This window comes from Panulirus ornatus, chromosome 8 (assembly GCF_036320965.1).
Source record: "Panulirus ornatus isolate Po-2019 chromosome 8, ASM3632096v1, whole genome shotgun sequence".
In the NCBI taxonomy this organism is placed as follows: domain Eukaryota; kingdom Metazoa; phylum Arthropoda; class Malacostraca; order Decapoda; family Palinuridae; genus Panulirus; species Panulirus ornatus.
The window spans coordinates 14,866,499-14,888,196 of record NC_092231.1 but is presented as its reverse complement, the minus strand read 5'-3'; the positions used below and the strand labels follow the sequence as shown (position 1 = coordinate 14,888,196).

Sequence of the window (21,698 nt, the reverse complement as noted above, 5' to 3'; positions counted from 1 at the left end):
TGTCATAGCTGTAGATAAGGAGTCTGCAGCCTTCAAGTCCTCTTCCCTATGCTGTCTGAAGCAAAGGTCAAAGGTGGTGTCTTCATCAGACCACAGATATAGGCAAGGAATTCCCAAGAAGCTCATTAAGAAGGAGAAAGCAGCTTGATACAGCTTCGTTGAGTTTGGGACTCCTGGGCAATCACAAGGGCGAAAACAATGTGGAGCTGGTTGAGAATATGGTGAAGAACTATGGCAAAATGGGCTGTAGAATGTCCCTCAAAGTCCATATTATTGGTGCTTATCTTGATAAATTCAAGAACATAAGAGCATATTCGGAGGAGCAAGGCAAGCGCTTCCACCAGGATATACTGGACTTTGAAAACCACTACCAAGGAACATACAACAAGAACAAGATGGGAGATTATATTTGGGGTCTGATTCTTGATTGATTTACAGTACAATCGTAAATCTCGAAAACCTACTCTTTTCTAAATCTTTGATGATCACTTTTGTTTAACATTAGCATAAATACATGTTCATTTTGATTCATATGTTGTTTTTCTGACTTTAAGTGAATGAAAATGTGCAAATTCACCTGCGGTCCAATAGGAAAGAGGTAAACTTCAATATCACTGCCCTGGTCACAAAAACAAAGCTTGAAGGGAATAATAGCCTTTTTTTCTACTTTTTACACATAAGCAATTAAGAAATGACACTTACTACCCAGGAACAGAAATTGTGTTATACAGTGTAATTCAGTAGTAACGAATTCAATAAATTTTCAACATTCTTATTGGTATCATATCCACCGCCTTCCGTCCCAAAATTTTAGACAGTGGCAGAAGCAAGATCTTATAATGATGGTTGATAACCAACAATCTGAAAAGATGCTTCTTAGTAGCGAGGACTTAATAGCAATTCTTAAAGTATTTTCAAGAGAATATGCATACCGATCTGTCCTACTGACCATGCGAAACATGGGAGGGTGACTGCCTTTGCTTTATTCTCAAAAAAAATATAGAAAAGGGGAGGTAGGAAATATGAGGCTATATAATTAATACAACGTTGGACATTTGGAAACAAATGTGAAACTGTCTTAGGAATATGTTTCTTCAATTGCTGCCTAATGCAAAACCGTAAGAAACATTGAAGAAATTTGGAAACAAAACAAACTGAATTATGGTCATGACAATTAAATAAAAGTGCTCGTTTCCCTTCATTCTATTTCAAAACACTTTTATCTATTCATCCCTTTGATAATATAAACATGTTGAGCATAACCATAACTTCTGCACTATGCTGCATATAAAACATAAGCTTCTTACCAAAAGCTGAAGATGTATAACTGTGTTGTAATGATTTTCATGTGACCCCCTATTTTATGTCTACAGGGGCTTGTGAGTACCAGTATGTAGTGCAGACACAGCTCACATAATTAGATTAGCTGTTCTTCCACTTCTTTATGAGCCAGAATAAAAAATTCTCCCATCACCTTGATTCTTCAAACATCACTTTCTTCCAGCCATCCCTTTCCGTCTGCACTCTCAATGTTTTAAAGGTATTATTTTGGTTAATTCCCTCCTAAACTATCTGAAAGTGTCCATGCCATCAAGACTTGAATCCATAACACTTAACATTTATGATACCTTACAACCTTTCTAACTTTATAAGTCAAGTCTACAAAAACCCAAGGAGCTATGACTGATTTCCTCATTCTTTTCCTTTACATATACTACTTTAGTCTCATTACTTAACAAGAAACTCAAAAACAAAAATGTATGCAAAAGTGTCATTAAAAGAATCACACACACACACACACACACACATGCTTATCATCCAAATTTCATTATACTTGATCGCCCTTTCCTGTGTCACCAAGGTGGAGCCAGGAAACACGCAAAGAATGACCCATCCATCTACTCACACACATACACACGTATATATATGCATGTATATATGCAGTCTCTTGTGGATGAAAGGGCTTGGGAAGCGAGTCAGTTGTTTGCTTGAGATACAGCACTGGTGGCTGATTTGGGTGAGAAACTGCAGAATCTGGTGACTGAGTTCGGTAAAGTGTGTGAAAGAAGAAAGCCGAGAGTAAATGTGAATAAGAGCAAGGTTATTAGGTACAGTAGGGTTGAGGGTCAAGTCAATTGGGAGATAAGTTTGAATGGAGAAAAACTGGAGGAAGTAAAGTGTTTTAGATATCTGGGAGTGGATCTGGCAGCGGATGGAACCATGGAAGCGGAAGTGAATCATAGGGTGGGGGAAGGGGCACAACTCTATCCATAACCCACGCCTCGCAACCATACAACATTGTTGGAACCACTATTCCTTCAAACATACCCATTTTTGCTTTCCGAGATAATGTTCTCGACTTACACACATTCTTCAAGGCTCCCAGGATTTTCGCCCCCTCCCCCACCCTATGATTCACTTCCGCTTCCATGGTTCCATCCGCTGCCAGATCCACTCCCAGATATCTAAAACACTTTACTTCCTCCAGTTTTTCTCCATTCAAACTTACCTCCCAATTGACTTGACCCTCAACCCTACTGTACCTAATAACCGTGCTCTTATTCACATTTACTCTTAACTTTCTTCTTTCACACACTTTACCAAACTCAGTCACCAGCTTCTGCAGTTTCTCACATGAATCAGCCACCAGCGCTGTATCATCAGCGAACAACAACTGACCACTTCCCAAGCTCTCTCATCCCCAACAGACTTCATACTTGCCCCTCTTTCCAAAACTATTGCATTCATCTCCCTAACAACCCCATCCATAAACAAATTAAAAAACCATGGAGACATCACACACCCCTGCCGCAAACCTACACTCACTGAGAACCAATCACTTTCCTCTCTTCCTACATGTACACATGCCTTACATCCTCGATAAAAACTTTTCACTGCTTCTAACAACTTGCCTCCCACACCATATATTCTTAATACCTTCCACAGAACATCTCTATCAACTCTATCATATGCCTTCTCCAGATCCATAAATGCTACATACAAATCCATTTGCTTTTCTAAGTATTTCTCACATACATTCTTCAAAGCAAACACCTGATCCACACATCCTCTACCACTTCTGAAACCACACTGCTCTTCCCCAATCTGATGCTCTGTACTTGCCTTCACCCTCTCAATCAATACCCTCCCATATAATTTACCAGGAATACTCAACAAACTTATACCTCTGTAATTTGAGCACTCACTCTTATTCCCTTTGCCTTTGTACAATGGCACTATGCACGCATTCCGCCAATCCTCAGGCACCTCACCATGAGTCATACATACATTAAATAACCTTACCAACCAGTCAACAATACAGTCACCCCCTTTTTTAAGATTCCACGGCAATACCATCCAAACCTGCTGCCTTGCCGGCTTTCATCTTCCGTAAAGCTTTTACTACCTCTTCTCTGTTTACCAAATCATTTTCCCTAACCCTCTAACACACACACACATAAACAGAGAAAAGATTAAATATACTATTAATAAACATCAACAGTGATCTTGGCCCATCTTATTACTGATGTAGCTGTTGCTGAGTAATGATGAGATAATGATAAGTTTGTTAACATAAAGCTAACCTAAAGAAATGAGAGAAAATAGATCTCTACCCCAGCAATATTGGCCTATCCTTATCATTACTATCATTGTTTTGAGTAATGATTCATGATGACTTATTTGATAAGATGTGAGTTAAATAAATGACTGTGTCATCCCCACATTCATTTACATAATACACAAGTTCTCTCCTCTATCAATCATCAGTGATATGATGAAAAGCCATTAATAGCATCAATTCAGTTATTTGCAAATTCTTAAGCAGCTTTTGTCTTTGTAAATAGTAAATTCACTGTATCATATACAAAGCTATCAATCATTATCTCATTCTTACTGAATTAATAAGGGTGGGCCAAATTAGACATTACTTTTTTTTTTGTGTGTGTGTGTCTGCGTCTTTATATGTAAAGACTACTGAAACTGAAAATCAAATAAGCCATCACTCACTGTCTCATCATCACTCAACCTACATATATTATTGGTAATCTAATATGCAATTTTAGTATGTCTAGTTATACAATGACTACTGACATCAAATAAATCAAACTGGCTATCATTCTTTGTCTCATCACTCAATTACACTCAATATGGTATGGAATATTGCTCACACATTTGGGTGGCATATGCTCCACCTCCCTGTTAACTACAATGGAATCAAATGCCTGGCTTCACCTCAACATTCTCTTTCTGTACACTATGATATTGATGTTCTCTCTATTCTACAGATATTATTATGGCCATTGTTCTCTTGAGCTGTTTGCACGTGACCCCACCCCAAGGTTTGGACCTGAGACACATGTTTGGATGCAGCTTCCCAGAGTTTCTATGTGGAGTCCTGCCACTCAAGGATTGGCTGATATGATACTTCCTTCCTCCCTTAAAAAGCTAAGCTTTCTTTCACATTTCCCTCTTCATTTAACCTCTCCATCTTTGGAGACCTCATTACATTCTACTTTCCTTTACTTTTACTTTTTTTTTCTTTTCAACCAAGATGGCATTGAATGGGGCATGTTCTGCCCTTGCCATGCCAGTCACTTTAAAAAAAAAGTGAACTTAGAAGTACAAGGACAGAGATCGATACTGGCCACAACAAGATAATCTAATATGCACCAGTTTAGTTTTGTGTGTATCTGTATGTTTACTAACTACTGGAGTTGAAAATCATCAAGAAAGCTTACATTCATCATCTTAAACCTTTTTCTTTTCTCTATGCTTACTCATCATTCCTCGTATTAAGTGTTATGCGCAAAGAAATGGCCTTATTCACTCAAATCCATTCTCGAGCTGTCATATGTAATATATCAAAAAGAGCCTCCAACTACAACCAGACCCTAGAGCCCTTTCTGTGGTTTCCCTTGGCTGCTCCATGTCCTCGTTCAGTCCACTGATAACATATCGCCCCTACAAACCACATCGCATCCAGCAGCATATTGACCCGAAAAGTTCAACATTTTTTCACTCCAACCTCCCATCTATAACTTGGTCTCCCCTTTCTCCCTGTACCCTCCATTTCTGACACACATATCTTCTTTGTCAACCTTGCTCATTCATTCTCTTTATATATACAAACAATTTCCGTACACCCTCTCCATCTCTCAGAATTGTACTTATAACCACAATTATCTCTTACCCTACCATTAATTACTCAATCAACCCTCTTCACACCACATGTCTTCAACCATTTCATTTCCAGCACATGCTCCCTCTTCCATACATTCTCATCTATAGACCATGCCTCATTTTTCACACATTCCTTAATGCCCCCCATGACCCATCCCGTGACTCACTTTCACTCCCATGGTTCCATTCACTGCCATGTCCACTCCCAGGTATCTAAAACACTTCATTTCCTCCAAGTTTTCTCCATTCAAACTCATACCCCAACTACCTTTCTCTCTGCACTGCTGCACCTAATAACCTTGGTTTTATTCACATTTACTATTTTCTCCTTTCACACACTCTACCAAACCAAGACGCAAACTAATGCAGTTTCTCACTCAAATTTGCTACCAGTAACATCATCAGCAAACAACTTACACACTTCCCAGGCCCTTTCACCCCCTACAAACTTTCTCCATGACCCTTGCATTTACCTCCACCACCACCCCATCTATAAGCAAAGTAAACAGCCATGACAACATCACATACCCCTGCTGCATTACCCACATTCACCTGGAACCAGTCATCTTTCTCTCTACCTACTCACACACACACACACACACCTTAGTCTCTTGATAAAAACTCTCCAGTGCTTCTAGTATCTTCCCCTCCACACTTTCCAAAAAGCATTTCTATCAACACTATCATATGCTTTTTCCAGATCCATAATTGCCACACACAAATCCTTCTGTTTCTCCAAGTATTTCTCACAGAGATTCCTCGAAGCAAAATCCTGATCCACATATTCCCTACCACTCCACTGCCCTCTCAATCACCATTCTTCCTGGTGAACTTAATTAACTTGTACCTCTGTAATTTGAACACTCACCTTTTTTCCCCTTGCCTTTATACAAAGGCACTATACATGCATTCCATCAATCTTCAGACACCTCACCATGATCCATACATATACCGTAAACCTGAACTAACTAATCAACAACACATTCATGCCCTTTCTTAAGAAGCTCAACTGCAATATCATCCACTCCAGCCACCTTACCACAATTCATCTTACATAAGGCTTTCACCACCTCTTCTCTATTCACTAAACCACTTACAATGGCTCTCTTAATTCACATACCTCCCAAATCCAAACACTATGAATCTGCTACCCTATCATCAAACACATTCAATAATTCTTCAAGGTGCTCATCCCATCTCTTGTTCACCTCATCACTGCCTGTTACCATTTCCTCATTTGATACTTGCTCACCCCAACCTACATTTGCCCACTTTTTCAGCCCCTACACCTTCCTCTTGACCTCCTGCCACCTCCTCTTGTACATGTCCCAATCACTCATGCTCCTTCCTTGTACCTACCCAACTCCCATGTTCCACATGCCAAACACTCCTCTTTTCAAAAAATCTATAAATTTTCACCCTCACCTCCACCAGGTTATGCTCAGACATCCCAACAGCTACCTCTCTCAGCATATTCATATCCAAAAATCTCTTTGCATGCCTATCAGTTAGTAAGTAATCCAATAACAACCCCATATATGTCATTGTAATTATATCTATTATAAGTGTGGTCCAAGATCAACAGTAATGAGATGATGATTTTCTCTATTTACATATAATGATTTTTTTCTATTTACGTATAACTATTCTAAGTTGAATAAATCATTGAGCAAACTATAAAAACAGTTTTGACATCATTCCATGACAGCAGGCCAAGAACACTGGGCTCACATGTTTGTCATTTCATTTATAAATTTTATCAGTTGTTTTCTTCTGACTGTGTGTAGTTAAGTTGAACAAATCATCAAACAAGCAATTGCTGATTGAATTATCATAAAGATAATTATGGTAATAATAACAATGGATCAAGATCCACAAGAGCCATTGTCAGCATAGATAATTTACTAATAAATACATATAACTATACCAATGCAAATCTCATGGGTATGTTCATATGAAGCAACAGTAATAGAAGACGAGGACACAGTGTTGGTTTATATTAGGCCGAAGTGTTGGTAAAAATGGTGTCAAGATAATAGTTTGCTGCTTCTCTGTAAGTATTTTTTATGATTTATGATCGACTTAAGTCCATGAAGACTGAATCAAGTTTCCCTAAACAAAGTAAACCAAGAGGTTTGTAGAAGATTTGTGAAACACACCAGTAATACTGTAACAGACATATCAACTAGTAAACCCTCTTGGCTTTCAATGGATATAAGTAAATTTCTTTGAGGATGCTGAAAAACAGTTTCTGAATTATGATGGGAAGTATGGTGCCGCCCTAAACAATGAAATCCAAGAGGATTAAAAATGAACCAGTGAAGTGCACCCCCTAACACTGTAGGTGTACCAATGAGCCACTGAAACCTCTTGTATTAAGTGCTTCACAGTGGAAAGTATCCCAAAACAAAATCACAAACTTACATACAAAAAATCAATAAACGTCTTACATACACAGATTTCATCAGATGAACGAGTCTCCTACTGTATTACAGACGTATTTAACCTATCCTACAACAATCCTGTGACTTTGTTGTTCAGGAATTACTTCTTCATCTATATCTTTATCTAAGTCCTGGTACAGGCAACATTATGAACGTTAAGTTTTGTTTTCTGAGTGTTTAAAGTCAAGCACGAGTTCCTTTAGTATTGTATCCTTCTATGACCTTCACCTGTCATTGAAAGAGGTCAAGGATGGCATAAGCCGAATCCCATAGTTCTTTCCCATATCGACCTACACTGCCAACTGTGTTTAGTTTTAAACCAATTATCCTTTAAGTCGGCATAAAACAAGAGAAACTAATTATATTCAACCAGCTGTCACCAGTGTTTCTTCAATAGGTGCCTTTATGTAAACCTTGTGAATACACGCCTTCATGAGCGCGTCGTCTGCCAGACGAAAACCAACTCAATTTAAGAACAGAGACTTGTGGGTTAAAATAAATTAAAGCTTTCTCGGTTATACACGGATTTTAACAATAACACAACCAGTAAACTCTCCACTAACCTGGCGTTTTTGTGCAGAAGTTGTCATGATGAGATTCCTTAAGGTTTGTCAACGTTGCCACTATAACCTGTAGCCACGCAAGTAGTGACTCCAGTGAGTAGTCCTTCCTCCCAGCACCAGCTGATGCTCCAGTGTTGCCACACCCACAAGTCGTCATACCCTTCGCCCTTCATACAGAATACAAAATTTTAGTCCATAAATGGTAATGGATAATAAGTTATTGTAAGAAGGGATCACTAAAGAATCATAAAACTGCATTCAATTCGTAATCAATAAGGGTAATATATAGCTACTTATGAGATATTTGGATGACCTTGCGTTTTTACGGCCGGGGGAGGGATTCTGATGCAGTCAAAAACTTTAATCTTAAAAGGCGAGGCTGTGACTGAAGTCCACTCATGGAGCATCATTTATATCTATTTAACTATAGACCATAAATTATTTCAATTATTAAATTACTAAAGATGTATCACATCACTCGCTGCTGTTGACTTGCTACTACTTTTTACTACTACTGAACTTGTGGATGCTACTTAATACACTCGCTACTGATGCTGTACTGTGTTGCTATCCTACAGTTGCTACGTACTGCTGTCACTAATAATGAAGCTTATGCTATCGCTGTTGCTGCCGTTTTGTTGGTGCAGTTGCTGTTACCATGATCCAAAAGTTGCTATTTGTTTATACTGTTGCTATTCTTACTGATGGCTTTGCTACTGATACAGCTGCTATTGCTCCTCCACTTGCCATTTTTACTACTGATGATGTTACTGTTACTACTGACATATATGACGTTACCAGTCTACAACTCGTGTCTCATTGATAATGCTTTTCGATACTGCTGCTGCTAAAGACGTTCTTGGCATTGCTACCATTATCAGTGTGTAAGTTTTTGATACTTCTATTCCTTCTATTGCTGCTACTGATCCTGCCACCAAAATTATTTGTTCCTCAATGCTGCTGCTACTACTTCTCTACTGCTAATTCTACTACGGCTGCTTTTGTTACCACTACTGCTGTGTCACTACTACTACTACTGTACTATCACGACAGCTACCACTGCCAGTTACTACACCTGTTGATACAGCTGATTACAACTAATGTTGTTGCTGCTACCACTGCTATTGTTACGATAGGTAATACTATTTTTGTTGCCGCTACCATTACTATTTTTGTTGCCGCATACTTTACTATGACTACTGTTGCTGCCGCCTACTGGTAACACTCCTGTTTCTGTTGCTGATCCTATAACTAACAATACTGTTTGTTACTGCTACTGTTAACACTACAGTTTCTGTCACTGCTACTGTTGCTGATCCTGTTATAGCTACTGCTAACACTCCTGTTTATGTTACCGCTAATGCTGTTGCTGCTAAAGCTACTGTTTCTGTTACTGCTACTAATGCTGATCGTGCTAATGCTAACAACTGCGTTTTATACTGTCATTGTTGCTGCTATTACAGCTGCTGCTCCTAACAATGCTGTTTCTGTTTCTGACACTTGCTTATTCTGCTACTGCTAATACTACTGTTTGTTACTGCTACTGTTGCTGAACTACTGTTGTCGCTGCTGCTGCAAGTACTACTACTGTTGTTGTTGCTGCTGCTACCAGTACTATTACTGTTGTCAGTTGATATACAACGAAGAGACGTAGCTAAGACGCCAAATTGCGCCCTAGCTACGTCTCTTCGTTGTATATCAACTGACTTACCTTTCTTTCTTGTATCTCCCCTGATGTGATCATTACACGAAAGTGCACTTGGGAACTTATTACGTTTCTTTTCCCCGTGGACTCGTAGGAATATACTTGATCACGCACTCAACTTAGATCCTTTCATATATATATATATATATATATATATATATATATATATATATATGTGTGTGTGTGTGTGTGTGTGTGTGTGTGTGTGTGTGTGTGGAGAGAGAGAGAGAGAGAGAGAGAGAGAGAGAGAGAGAGAGAGAGAGAGAGAGAGAGAGAGAGAGTTCAAACCGCAGATATAAGCATGTTGGGTGTACCTGTTAAAGATGTATGGGAGTGATGAATGAGATGGTGTAGGCATGTACAGAGCGTCAGATTAAGGAGAAACAATGTGATTTCACAATTGGTAGAGGATGTGTGGATCAGGTGTTTGTTTTGAAGAATGTGTGTGAGAAATACTCAGAAAAACAGGATTTGTTTTTTGCATTTAAGGATCTAGGAAAGGCATATGCCATGTGGAAAGCCTTAAGAATACATGGTATAGGGGTAAGTTGCTAAAAGTAGAGAACATTTTATCAAGGGTGTAAAGCGCATGCATGAATAGGAAGAGAGGTTCCAGGTGATTTGTTGGTCTGCGGCAGTGTGTGATGTCATTATGGTTATTTGATTCACTTATGGATGAGGTGGTGAGGAAGGTAAAGACAAGAGTCTTGGAGAGAGAGAGAGAGAGAGAGAGAGAGAGAGGGGGGGGGGGGAAGAATGTAGTATGTAAGAGGCGAGGGGGACTGGAAAGTGAGTCAACCGTGGCTTACTGATAATACAGCACTGATGGCAGATTCAAATAAGGAACTCAAGATGGTACCTGAGTTTGGGAGAGCGTGGAAAGGAAGATGAGAGTAAATGCGAAAAAAAAGCAAGGCAGAGGGACGGTTTAGCTGGGTTGTGAATTTGAGTGGAAAAAGTTTGGAGTAAAATAAGTGTTATAGATATGAGTCATAGTTTGGGTGATGAGACGGAGGTTCTAGCAGCATTGAGGAATTATGGGAAGAGAGGTCGTTATCTGGGAGGGCGAAAATGGGTATGTTTGAAGGCGCAGCAGTCCCAACGAAGTACGGATCAAGACGCCTGGGCTATATATAAGGATCAACGGAGAAGGGTAGATGTAATGTTAGCGAAATGTTTGTGGGTAATAGGTGGTGTGAGGTGGTTTGATCGAGGAAGTGATAAATGGGTAATAAAGAAGTGTAGTAATAAGTAGAGTGTGGTTGAGAGAGTAGAATCGGTTATACTGAAATAGTTTGAACATATGGAGAAAATGAGTTTGGAGAGGTTGACAGGTTGTACATGCATATGTCAGAGATGGAGGGGACCAGGAGATTGAGGAGACCAAATTGCGGATAAAAAAAAAAAGAGTAAAAAGATATTAGAGCCAGGAGTGCTTAGAGTCCTAAACATACAGGAGGGTAAAAGTCTTGCACGAGATAGTGAACTGGAATGATGTGGTATAAAGGGGGCTGACGCTGTCAATGCAATGAATCATGGCGTATGAAGCAACCGGGGGAAAACATGGAAAGGACTGTAGACCCAGTTGTGGATAGGGGGATGTGGTTTCTGTGCACTGCATATAACAGCTACAGAACGGATGTAAAAGAGTGAAACGGGAAGAGGCGAACAAGGAGAGAGAGAGAGAGAGAGAGAGAGAGAGAGAGAGAGAGAGAGAGAGAGAGAGAGAGAGAGAGAGAGAGAGAGAGAGAGACCTTCACTCTGGGAGCACAGGGTTCATCTCAACGCTGGCAACACTCATACTAGTAACTGGGCGCTTCAACTGAGTTTGCTTGTTTGTCGTAGGAAAGTTCTACTACTGAAATGCATTTGTTTTGTAATTTGCTGTTGTTTGAAGAGTGACAGCATCTCCTCTACGAGAAGGGAAACTGTGATAGAAGACTAGTATGTACTTGAAGACTGCCCTGAATCATTAGATGGTATGCAAAAATACCTGAAGCATTTTGTGAAGCAGTAGTACCGACTGGGTGTTCGTAGACTTTATTGTCTTTCGATTGACATCAAACCTTAGCAAAGAGGATGTCAAATGAAACTCATGTCTTTTTCAAAGACCAAATTAAGTTACTCATAAATGGATAGCTTAACTATCCTTACTTTGTCTAGAAGCAGATAATTTCAAACAATTAGACTTGTGAGGCGGGAATATGACGGCAGAAGCCACACCTCCAGCAACGGCTTCTCTGATTGGTAGATAATTTTGCCCTTGCGTTTCCACGGCAACGACACCACACCGAACTGTTTGCTTTGGGTCATTTGTATTATAGACAAAACTTGCACCAGATGTGACTGGTGCTGGCAACTGATTGTGGAAAAGCTTCAAGGAATTATTTATAAAAAGTTCATAAAAATCCACAGCGTCCAAGGTGTTGTCTTGCATCATGTACAAGTGTTACCGTTCAAAATGTACAGCTGTTATGTGCATCATGTTCAAGCGTTCCCGTGCATCAAGCACAGCTTTTACTGCGCATCATGTACAGCGTTTACCGTGCATCAAGTACAGCTACTGCCGTGCATCATGTAGGCTACAATTGCTACCGCACATCATGTACAGCTGTTACAGTGCATCATGTACAGCTGTTACAGTGCATCATGTACTGCTGTTACAGTGCATCACTTACACGTGTTACCTTGAATAATGCGCAAGTTATCGTGCACATGTACAGTTGTTGCTGTACATTATCTGCTTGAATTGCCTCGACCTGACTATATCAATATAACATACTTTTATCATTCTAATGTTTGAGTATAATACAGGAACTTGACATTGTATCTCGTCTGGGGATATGTTTAGCGATAAATGGGACGCGCACATTCTTCCCTCTAGCAGTAAGTGGGGACACTGCGTCGTACACAAACACAAGCAAGGCCAATGATTTACATAATCCATGATGGCTAGCTATGTCGCAAATAGTACTGTATCTGAGCTGTATCCTTTACCCACATGCAGTCCACACACAATAACTGTGAACTTGTTATGACTACAGACTATGATTCATCTGTTCCGATCACAGAGATGTCATAAAGCTGTACTCTATAGTACATATGATATCACAGCACGGTTATTGTCCTTCCAGTGACATGACAACGATTGTCGTCCTTAAAAAGACATCTTATGACAGCACGATTGTCGTCCTTCAAGTGACATTATGACAGCACGGTTATTGTCCTTCAAGTGACATGACAGTACGGTTGTCGTCCTTCAACTGACATCTTATGACAGCACGATTGTCATCCTTCAGGTGACATTTTATGACAGAACGGTTGTCGTCTTTTCGTATCAAAGATCAACGTTTATGGGGTTTTGCACCTCGCTGCATTCCTTAGAAACTCTTTTATTGTATTTGTTGTCTACCAGAGAAGCCATGCTGCAGAAATATAAACTGTTCCGCTACTCCACTTATTTATATATTACCCACATCCCTGGTCTTCAAGCCACACTAAAACTGGTGTCTTCTGTTTAACAGGAAGACATATCCTCGTTAACCCTATGCTTGTGTACCAGGGTATTCATGAACCCCCAATATTTTTCAACCTGAATTGATGTTCTCTGTGCCTTCCTGATTCCCCCTCTAGCGTGTGTCATTGTAAGTGTCCATATCCCTCACCAGCCATGGCAGAAACAGGATACATTGTTCTGCAACACTGCTGAACTCCAGAAGACTAAGCCTCAAGTGGGATTTTCTACAAAATATGTTCGTAGATGTAAATATTACATACGTTTAATTATGTTAGTGTCATTTTAGTAAAAGTACAACCAGGCTGAAGATTAAGTAAAGATAAGAATTGACTAAATGTATGACAGTAGTAAGTCAAACAGAATTGGCCAAGTTTACTTTACCAGAAGGGGACCCTCAACATTTCATCTCTCATACTGAAAATGTGAGAGGTTGTGGCCATTAATGTGACGGATCCAAGGAAAGAGTAAGAAAACATGTAGAGTGAAAGTTGGATTTTGTCTGTAAGGATCACTCAATAACTATAGGTTTTATATAATGGATGCTCTTCAGATGATGATACTTAAAACATAGGATTTTTTTTTATCAAAATTTACAATGCTATTGATACTACTGGGCTAATTATTGTTGAATTAATATATTTTTGCTATCTAACACGGTATTGCAGTATTCATATATTAACTAATGAAGGAAAATTACTTTGATTTACATTCTTTTTTTCTTCCTACCAAAATACACAACTCAAAGGTTAAGTACTGGTATATCAAATTCTTCATTTTCAAAAAAAAAAAAAGTTAATCAGAATTTGAGTTACTAATAAAGAGTATGAATACCTTTCTGTACGGCCAAATTTCATAATCTAGTAAGTCAAAAATATATCTATCAAATCTTTCAATATTTTAATTATCTTTTTATGATGGGGTCTATACAAACTCCAGAAGGTGACTAGTGCCACCAGTAAAATTTATAAACACTAAAGCCGAGCCATGATTATCTGCCTAGGTCCTCTAACATAAAAACCAGTCACCTCCCTTCCCTAGAAAACTTATGGAAATAAGCTCTCATTGGTATGGCTGGAAGATTACTGGCTGCGTGGAGAAATTGTTTTCTGCCATCATCAGCAAACATTTAGGAGGAGTTCGCGACCTTGAATTTGAGGAGCGAAACGATGCATAAAGCAGGATTTTTACGGAACTTTTTATGTATGTGGACCACAATCAAGAACAGTGATATCATCCAAACCCTTACTAGAGACAGTAGTGATGTAAGAAATACACCTCTTTCATATAACAGTATTGAACTTATAGATGATTTGTATTAATAACCAGACTAACTAGTGAATAAATCAAATGTGAAAATTGTCTAAATGAGTCTGGCGAAAAAAAAAAATCAGTGTAAAATACAAGAAAAATCCTTATTATTATCTTCATTTATCTTTTTCCTTATGTGGACCATGGTCCACGGGTTAAGAACCCATGGTCTAAAACTCTAAAGGCACAGTATATCAGGCATTATATGATACATTATAACATTAGCTTTGTACAAAAATACCCTAATGGACAGGGTTAAAGTGAAGCGAAAAAAAAAGAAAAAAGTCAGTAAAATGAAATGGTTTCTTACCTGGTAAAACATATTAGATCATATGCTGTCTTGAGCTTTCGTAGGACGTGTTGTAAAGCCTCTGGTATTCTCACAACCATGTCTCGGTGTAACCGGTTTGAACTTTGAAATCCACCTTATACATCGAGTAGTCTTGAGCACGAACTTGTTCCTGAATGGCAGAATAATGCAGATGATAAACTGACTGGTATTGCAATATGAACGATCATTGCGATTATAGATAGCCTGAAATGGCTTAGATGTTTTGCCAAAATACTGAGACTTACATCTCATACATGAATATTAATATTGTTGGTAGTCAATAATTCTACTTTTGAACATAAATTACTCCTGCAATACATAATCTGTCTTAAAATACTAGAGTATGTGATTTTTTTGGGTAAAATTTTCTAATTAACCCTTTCACTGCAGAAAGCGCATTTATACCACTAACTTCACAAAATGTTCTAAACATCCATCACTCATCCTTGAGTTTTCCCATAATCCCTCCCAATCTTGAAGCAGCAAATCAAACCCCAGAACGTAAATAGAACAGCTTAGGCTTGGTCGATTGGTTGGGTTGTTAGGTTTAACGGCCAGCGACCAATGAGAAAGGTCTCTAAGCCTGCAACCCTTTTTAATCGTTGACTGTATGAAGTCCTTAACCAACTATCCTACAAGCACTATGTAACCCTCTAGGGAATAAATAAATGGATAAATAGAATAAAAGAGGAAAAATATAAGTCCTGGAATAGCAAGTTGGAGAGGCTGCAGACATCAGTCTGTACAGCATCCACCGTGCAGCTGCCAGAAGGACTGCGAAAAGATAGGACAGATTAGAGATTGGCCTTCACCTTGGCATGCAGTACACACATGGTATGAAATATTAAACAATGGTAATATGTCAACTCGACGCCACAACGTTACCAACTCCAGATAAAAAAAAAAAAAAAAAAAAACTCCCGCTCCGGACCAGCAACATGCAGATCCGACCACTACATAGAGCTCCTAGACGACCTGGTGAAAATTTCCCCAGATCTGAGGGACAAAATTCCTCAATTGATAAAATTCCCCATTTTTTTTACTTCCATTTGTAATTAATATTTCTAAGTTACGAGTTATAGCTGTAATTAACGTTTTTATACATGAATATGTTGTAGGAAGAAAAACATTCGAAGTATACTGCACGCTACTGCACTATTATGTAAAGTCCTCTATTCATGATATTCTATGCAGAACGAAAAATTTTTGTTCCAGCATCAACTGGCACGGACAATTCTTACTCATGTAATGTAAGGGGGGGGGGGGGGATTGGAATACTGAAACTTAAACTATCACATAACTTGGTATGTCTTTGGATTATTACATATGACCTCAATGCTTTCAGAAATAAACAAAATAATCTTCAGTCATGAAAATCGTAGCACCTACCTGACAACTGAAAACCTTTTCATTGTCCTGCTTAGTTTTACCATTTTCCTATAACAATTATAAACTTATATATTTCAAATTCATAAGTGAAGGACATTCTGTTCTGTCCTGGTCTTATTCCCGTATTCTACGTGTCTGTTTAATCCGGGTTGACGAATAACAGACCAGAACTGTCAATTACAAACTACACAAATATCAAAAGGGCATGGTCATCGTGAATGTAGGATGTAATTAAAAAGTATAATAAATGCCTTAGATACGGTTCACAGTGAAAATTCCCCAAATTCTGAGGGAGAATCTACTTCACTGTGAAAATTTCCCAAAATCGGATATGCATTTCCAGTTTTCCCCATCAATACCTATGGAAAATTCCCCTCGTCTGGCAGCTGGCAGCACTGACTTTTCACAACCAGTCCAAAGCAAAAGCAGTCACAGTCACACCCTGAAGCAAGTCACGCCACAAAGCCGAACCGCCGAATCACCTTATATCAACCTGATTATTTCCGTTTCCTTGAGAAAGACGATCTTGTTAATTATATGAATGTTATCTCCAAGGACTCGGCCGCAGGCTTAATGACTGCCCTTCAGGCTCTCGCATCCTGTCTAAACCTAGCACCATCTGTAGTACAAAGAATATTCTCTTTCTTAGCACTGATAATACATATATATATTTTTTTTTTCATACTATTCGCTATTTCCCGCGATAGCGAGGTAGCGTTAAGAACAGAGGACTGGGCCTTTGAGGGAATATCCTCACCTGGCCCTCTTCTCTGTTCCTTCTTTTGGAAAAAAAAAAAAAGACGATCTTGTTAATTATATGAATGTTATCTCCAAGGACTCGGCCGCAGGCTTAATGACTGCCCTTCAGGCTCTCGCATCCTGTCTAAACCTAGCACCATCTGTAGTACAAAGAATATTCTCTTTCTTAGCACTGATAATACATATATATATATCTTTTTCTTTCAAACTATTCGCCATTTCCCGCATTAGCGAGGTAGCGTTAAGAACAGAGGACTGGGCCTTTGAGGGAATACCCTCACCTGGCCCAATTCTCTGTTCCTTCTTTTGGAAAAAAAAAAAAAAAAAAAAAAACGAGAGGGGAGGATTTCCAGCCCCCCGCTCCCTCCTCTTTTAGTCGCCTTCTACGACACGCAGGGAATACGTGGGAAGTATTCTTAATCCCCTATCCCCAGGGATAATATATATATATATATATATATATATATATATATATATATATATATATATATATTTTTTTTTTTTTACTTTGTCGCTGTCTCCCGCGTTTGCGAGGTAGCGCAAGGAAACAGACGAAAGAAATGGCCCAACCCCCCCCCATACACATGTATATACATACGTCCACACACGCAAATATACATACCTACACAGCTTTCCATGGTCTATATATATTGGAAAGGATCACAACTTTGCGCGTGATCAAGTATATTCCTAAGAGTCCACGGGGAAAATGTAACACGCTAAGTTCCCAAGGCACTTTGGTGTAATAATCACATCATCAGGATTGTCACAAGAGAGAAATATAACGGTTGATACACAACGAAGAGACGTAGCTAGGACGCAATTTGGTAAACATGCGATTGTCCAAGACAGAAAACGAGCGTGTCATAAACTTATCATTTTACAAATCTTATCAACAATAGTCATCTAATTTGTATACACCATCACTAATATCAAGATTAACATTCTTTGTGCATTCAATAATAGAAGATTCAATGATATTTCTCGTAGTAATAGAGTTAGAGTTAATAATTGAGATTGTACTCCAGTCAATACAATGATCATAGTTTTTAACGTGATTAAACAAGGCATTTGATTCTTGTCCCGTTCTTATACTATATCTATGTTGCTTAAGTCTAACAAAAAGATCCTTACCAGTCTGCCCAACATAAAACTTATCACAATTTCTACATGGAACTTTATAGATGCACCCGGGAGAATTTTCTGGTGAATTCCTGATTAAGATAATATTTATAGTATTATTGTTGCCGCGGGAACATTTACATTAAAAGATTTAGGCAACATGGGAAATGAAGTAAAATTATTAAAATGGAGAACTAAAAGATTTTTGGTGTCAATGGGAGATTTGGTCTCAACAATATAAAATGATTTCTTCGCTAACTTAAGGATTTATCAATGAAAGATCAAGGGTACTTTAACTTAGATCCAATAGAATATATCTTCTCAAACTCATCATCAATATACTCTGGACTGCAAAAACGTAATACCATAAGGAAGATAAATTGAAATGATGATAATTTAACGCTTTCATGTTGAGATGAGTAATAATGGATATATGAGCATACATTGGTAGGTTTTCTGTATATGCTAAACTTAAACTTGTTTCCTTGCCTTTGGATCATGCAATCTAGAAATGGTAACATACCATTATTTTCATTTTCTACAGTAAATTTGATGGAAGGTACCAAATTGTAAAGGGGAGAAATATTTGTAAATTTTCATTTGTTGGCCAAACACAAAGAACATCATCTACACACCTAAACCAAATTGCATTAGAAGGTAAGATATCCTTTAGTAATTCTGTTTCAAAAAATTCCATATAAAGATAACTTAGTACAGGTGAAAGAGGGTTACCCATTGCCATACCAAATTTTTGAACATAATAATCCCCATTGAATTGAAATACACAGTCTTTTTGTACACAATTTTATCAGTTCAATGAAAACACTTTGAAACAGGTAAATGAATATCATCCAAGATATCAGTGAAAAGTGAGCAAATATCAAAGCTAACAAGTTTGAAATCAAAAGTAACAGTGATATTGTTAAGCTTGTTAACTAAATCTACAATGTTTATGATATTAGAATTTGACATCTTACCCACTAAGGGTCTTAATAAAGAAACTAACCATTTTGACATTTTATGTGATGGAGCCTACTGAACTCACTACAGGTCTTGCTGGAAAATTTTGTTCATGTGTTTTGATAAGTCCATACATATATGGCAATAAAAAAATTTCCAGCAAGACCTACAGTGAACTCAGTACATTACATCACATATAAATTGTCAAAATGGTTAGTTTCTTTATTAAGCCCTTCAGTGGGTACGATATCAAATTCTAATATCATGAACATTCTAGATTTAGTTAACAAGCTTAACAATATCATTGTTAATTTTGATTTTAAACCTGTCAGCTTTGCAGTTTCCTCACTTTTCACAAAAGTTCCTGTTGATGAGCTTTTATAATATTTATTTGATGTCTTGGATGATATTCATTTACCTGTTTCAACGTCTGTTTTCACTGAACTGATAAAATTGTGTATAAAAGACTGTGTATTTCAATGTAGATTATTATGCTCAAAAATTTGTTTTGGCAATGGGTAACCCTCTTTCACCTGTATTAAGTAATCTTTATATAGAATTTTTTGAAACAAAATTACTAAAGGATATCTTACCTTCTAATGCAATTTGGTTTAGGTATGTAGATAATGTTCTTTGTGTTTGGCCAACAAATGAAAATTTACAAATGTTTCTCCCCTTAGTTGACAATTTGGTACCTTCCATCAAATTTACGGTAGAAAATGAAAATAATGGTATGTTACCATTTTTAGACTGCATGATCCAAAGGCAAGGAAACAAGTTTAGCATTTACAGAATACCTACCAATGTATGCTCATATATCCATTATTACTCACCTTAACAGGACAGAGTTAAATCATCATCATTTCACTCTATCTTCCTTAGGGTATTACGTATTTGCAGCCCAGAGTATATTGATGAGTTTGAAGATATATTCTATTGGATCTAAGTTAAAGTACCTTAGATCTTTCATTGATATATCCCTTAAGTTAGCAAAGAAATAATCTTATATTGTTGACACCAAGAATCTTTTAGTTCTCCATTCTAATAATAATTTTACTTTACTTCCCATGTTGCTTAAATCCTTTAATGTAAATGTTGCCTTCAGCAACAACAATACTATAAATATTATCTTAATCAGGAATTCAACAGAAAATCCTCCTGGGTGCATCTATAAAGTTCCATGTAGAAATTGTGATAAGTTTTATGTTCGGCAGACTAATAAGGATCTTTCTGTTAGACTTAAGCAACATAAATATAGTATAAGAACGGGACAAGAATCAAATGCCTTGCTTAATCACGTTAAAAACTATGATCATTGTACTGACAGGAGTAATGCCATCTCAGTTATTAACTCTAACTCTATTACCACGAGAAATATCATTGAACCTTCTATTATTAAATACATAAAGAATTATAATCTTAATATAAGTGATGGTCTACACAATTTAGATAACTTTATTGTTGATAAAATTTGTAAATAAGTTTATGATACGCTCGTTGTCTGCCTTGGGCACTCGCATGTTTACCAAATTGCGTCCTAGCTGTCTCTTCGTTGTGTATCAACTGACTTATATTTCTCTCTTGTCTCCCCTGATGCGATTATTACACGAAAGTGCACTTGGGAACTTATCGAGTTTCATTTTCCCCGTGGACTCTTAGGAATATATAAATATTAGATTTTTGTGGATACCCTCACACGTAGGAATTACACAGTTGACCAGTTAGCCAGAACTGCCTGCCAATGTTCCGTCTTCATCTATATAAATTCCGTCGCCGGGGCCTTATGGTCCACAAGCACAATGTAGTTTCAACTGGATTAAGATTGGGCTACAAACCTGTGTCTCAGGGTAAGGGATGAGCCCCACTTTTCCTCTTAACCCCTGTGAAAATCACACAACGTTATCACAACACAACACTATATGCCGCACTGTCCGGTCAGTAAGATGGTACCGCGGGGTCACTCCCTTATTACAATGTTACCAACCCTTAATACACGAAAACCTACACATATCAAGTGTCCTCCATGGCACGAGGGCGTTTGAATTTCATTATAATGTACTTTATTGTAATTATATTGATTTGGCGTCCAAGCGTTCAATGAATTGATTAAAACGAAACAAAAAACAAGGAGAATTGATATGGTTTGTTTTTCTTCTCAAGATAGTTATTGTTTTGCATTAGTTCGTGGTATAAATCGCAGTGAATAAGCATGTGGTCTGTTTATATGTTGCTTGAGAATGTTGGACATGATGGTGGAAAGTTTCCTGTAATATATGGTTGTAGGTGGGTAGCATAAATGAAATTGAGAAGTAGGCGGGCTAGCGCGGCTTCCTCCTTTATATTCCTTCTACTAGAAATCGACCAGTCCGCTTCTTCCATATTGCAACAGAAGAAATAGTGATTTCTTTCTCAAGGAAGA

General features: G+C 38.0%; 1 protein-coding gene across 1 annotated transcript in view; it reads right to left on the bottom strand.

Annotated features, from left to right (window-relative positions):
* LOC139749844 (UTP--glucose-1-phosphate uridylyltransferase-like) overlaps positions 1–21,263 on the bottom strand; it is a 106,132-nt gene extending 84,869 nt beyond the window's left edge. The window contains exons 1-3 of the mRNA XM_071664160.1: positions 21,115–21,263; positions 15,029–15,179; positions 8,189–8,355 (exon numbers count right to left, since the gene is read on the bottom strand). Of these exons, the coding sequence (XP_071520261.1) occupies positions 8,189–8,215 (27 nt within the window). The 5' untranslated portion in view covers positions 8,216–8,355; positions 15,029–15,179; positions 21,115–21,263. The remainder of the gene's footprint in view (positions 1–8,188; positions 8,356–15,028; positions 15,180–21,114) is intronic.
* Between the last annotated feature and the right edge of the window lie 435 nt (positions 21,264–21,698).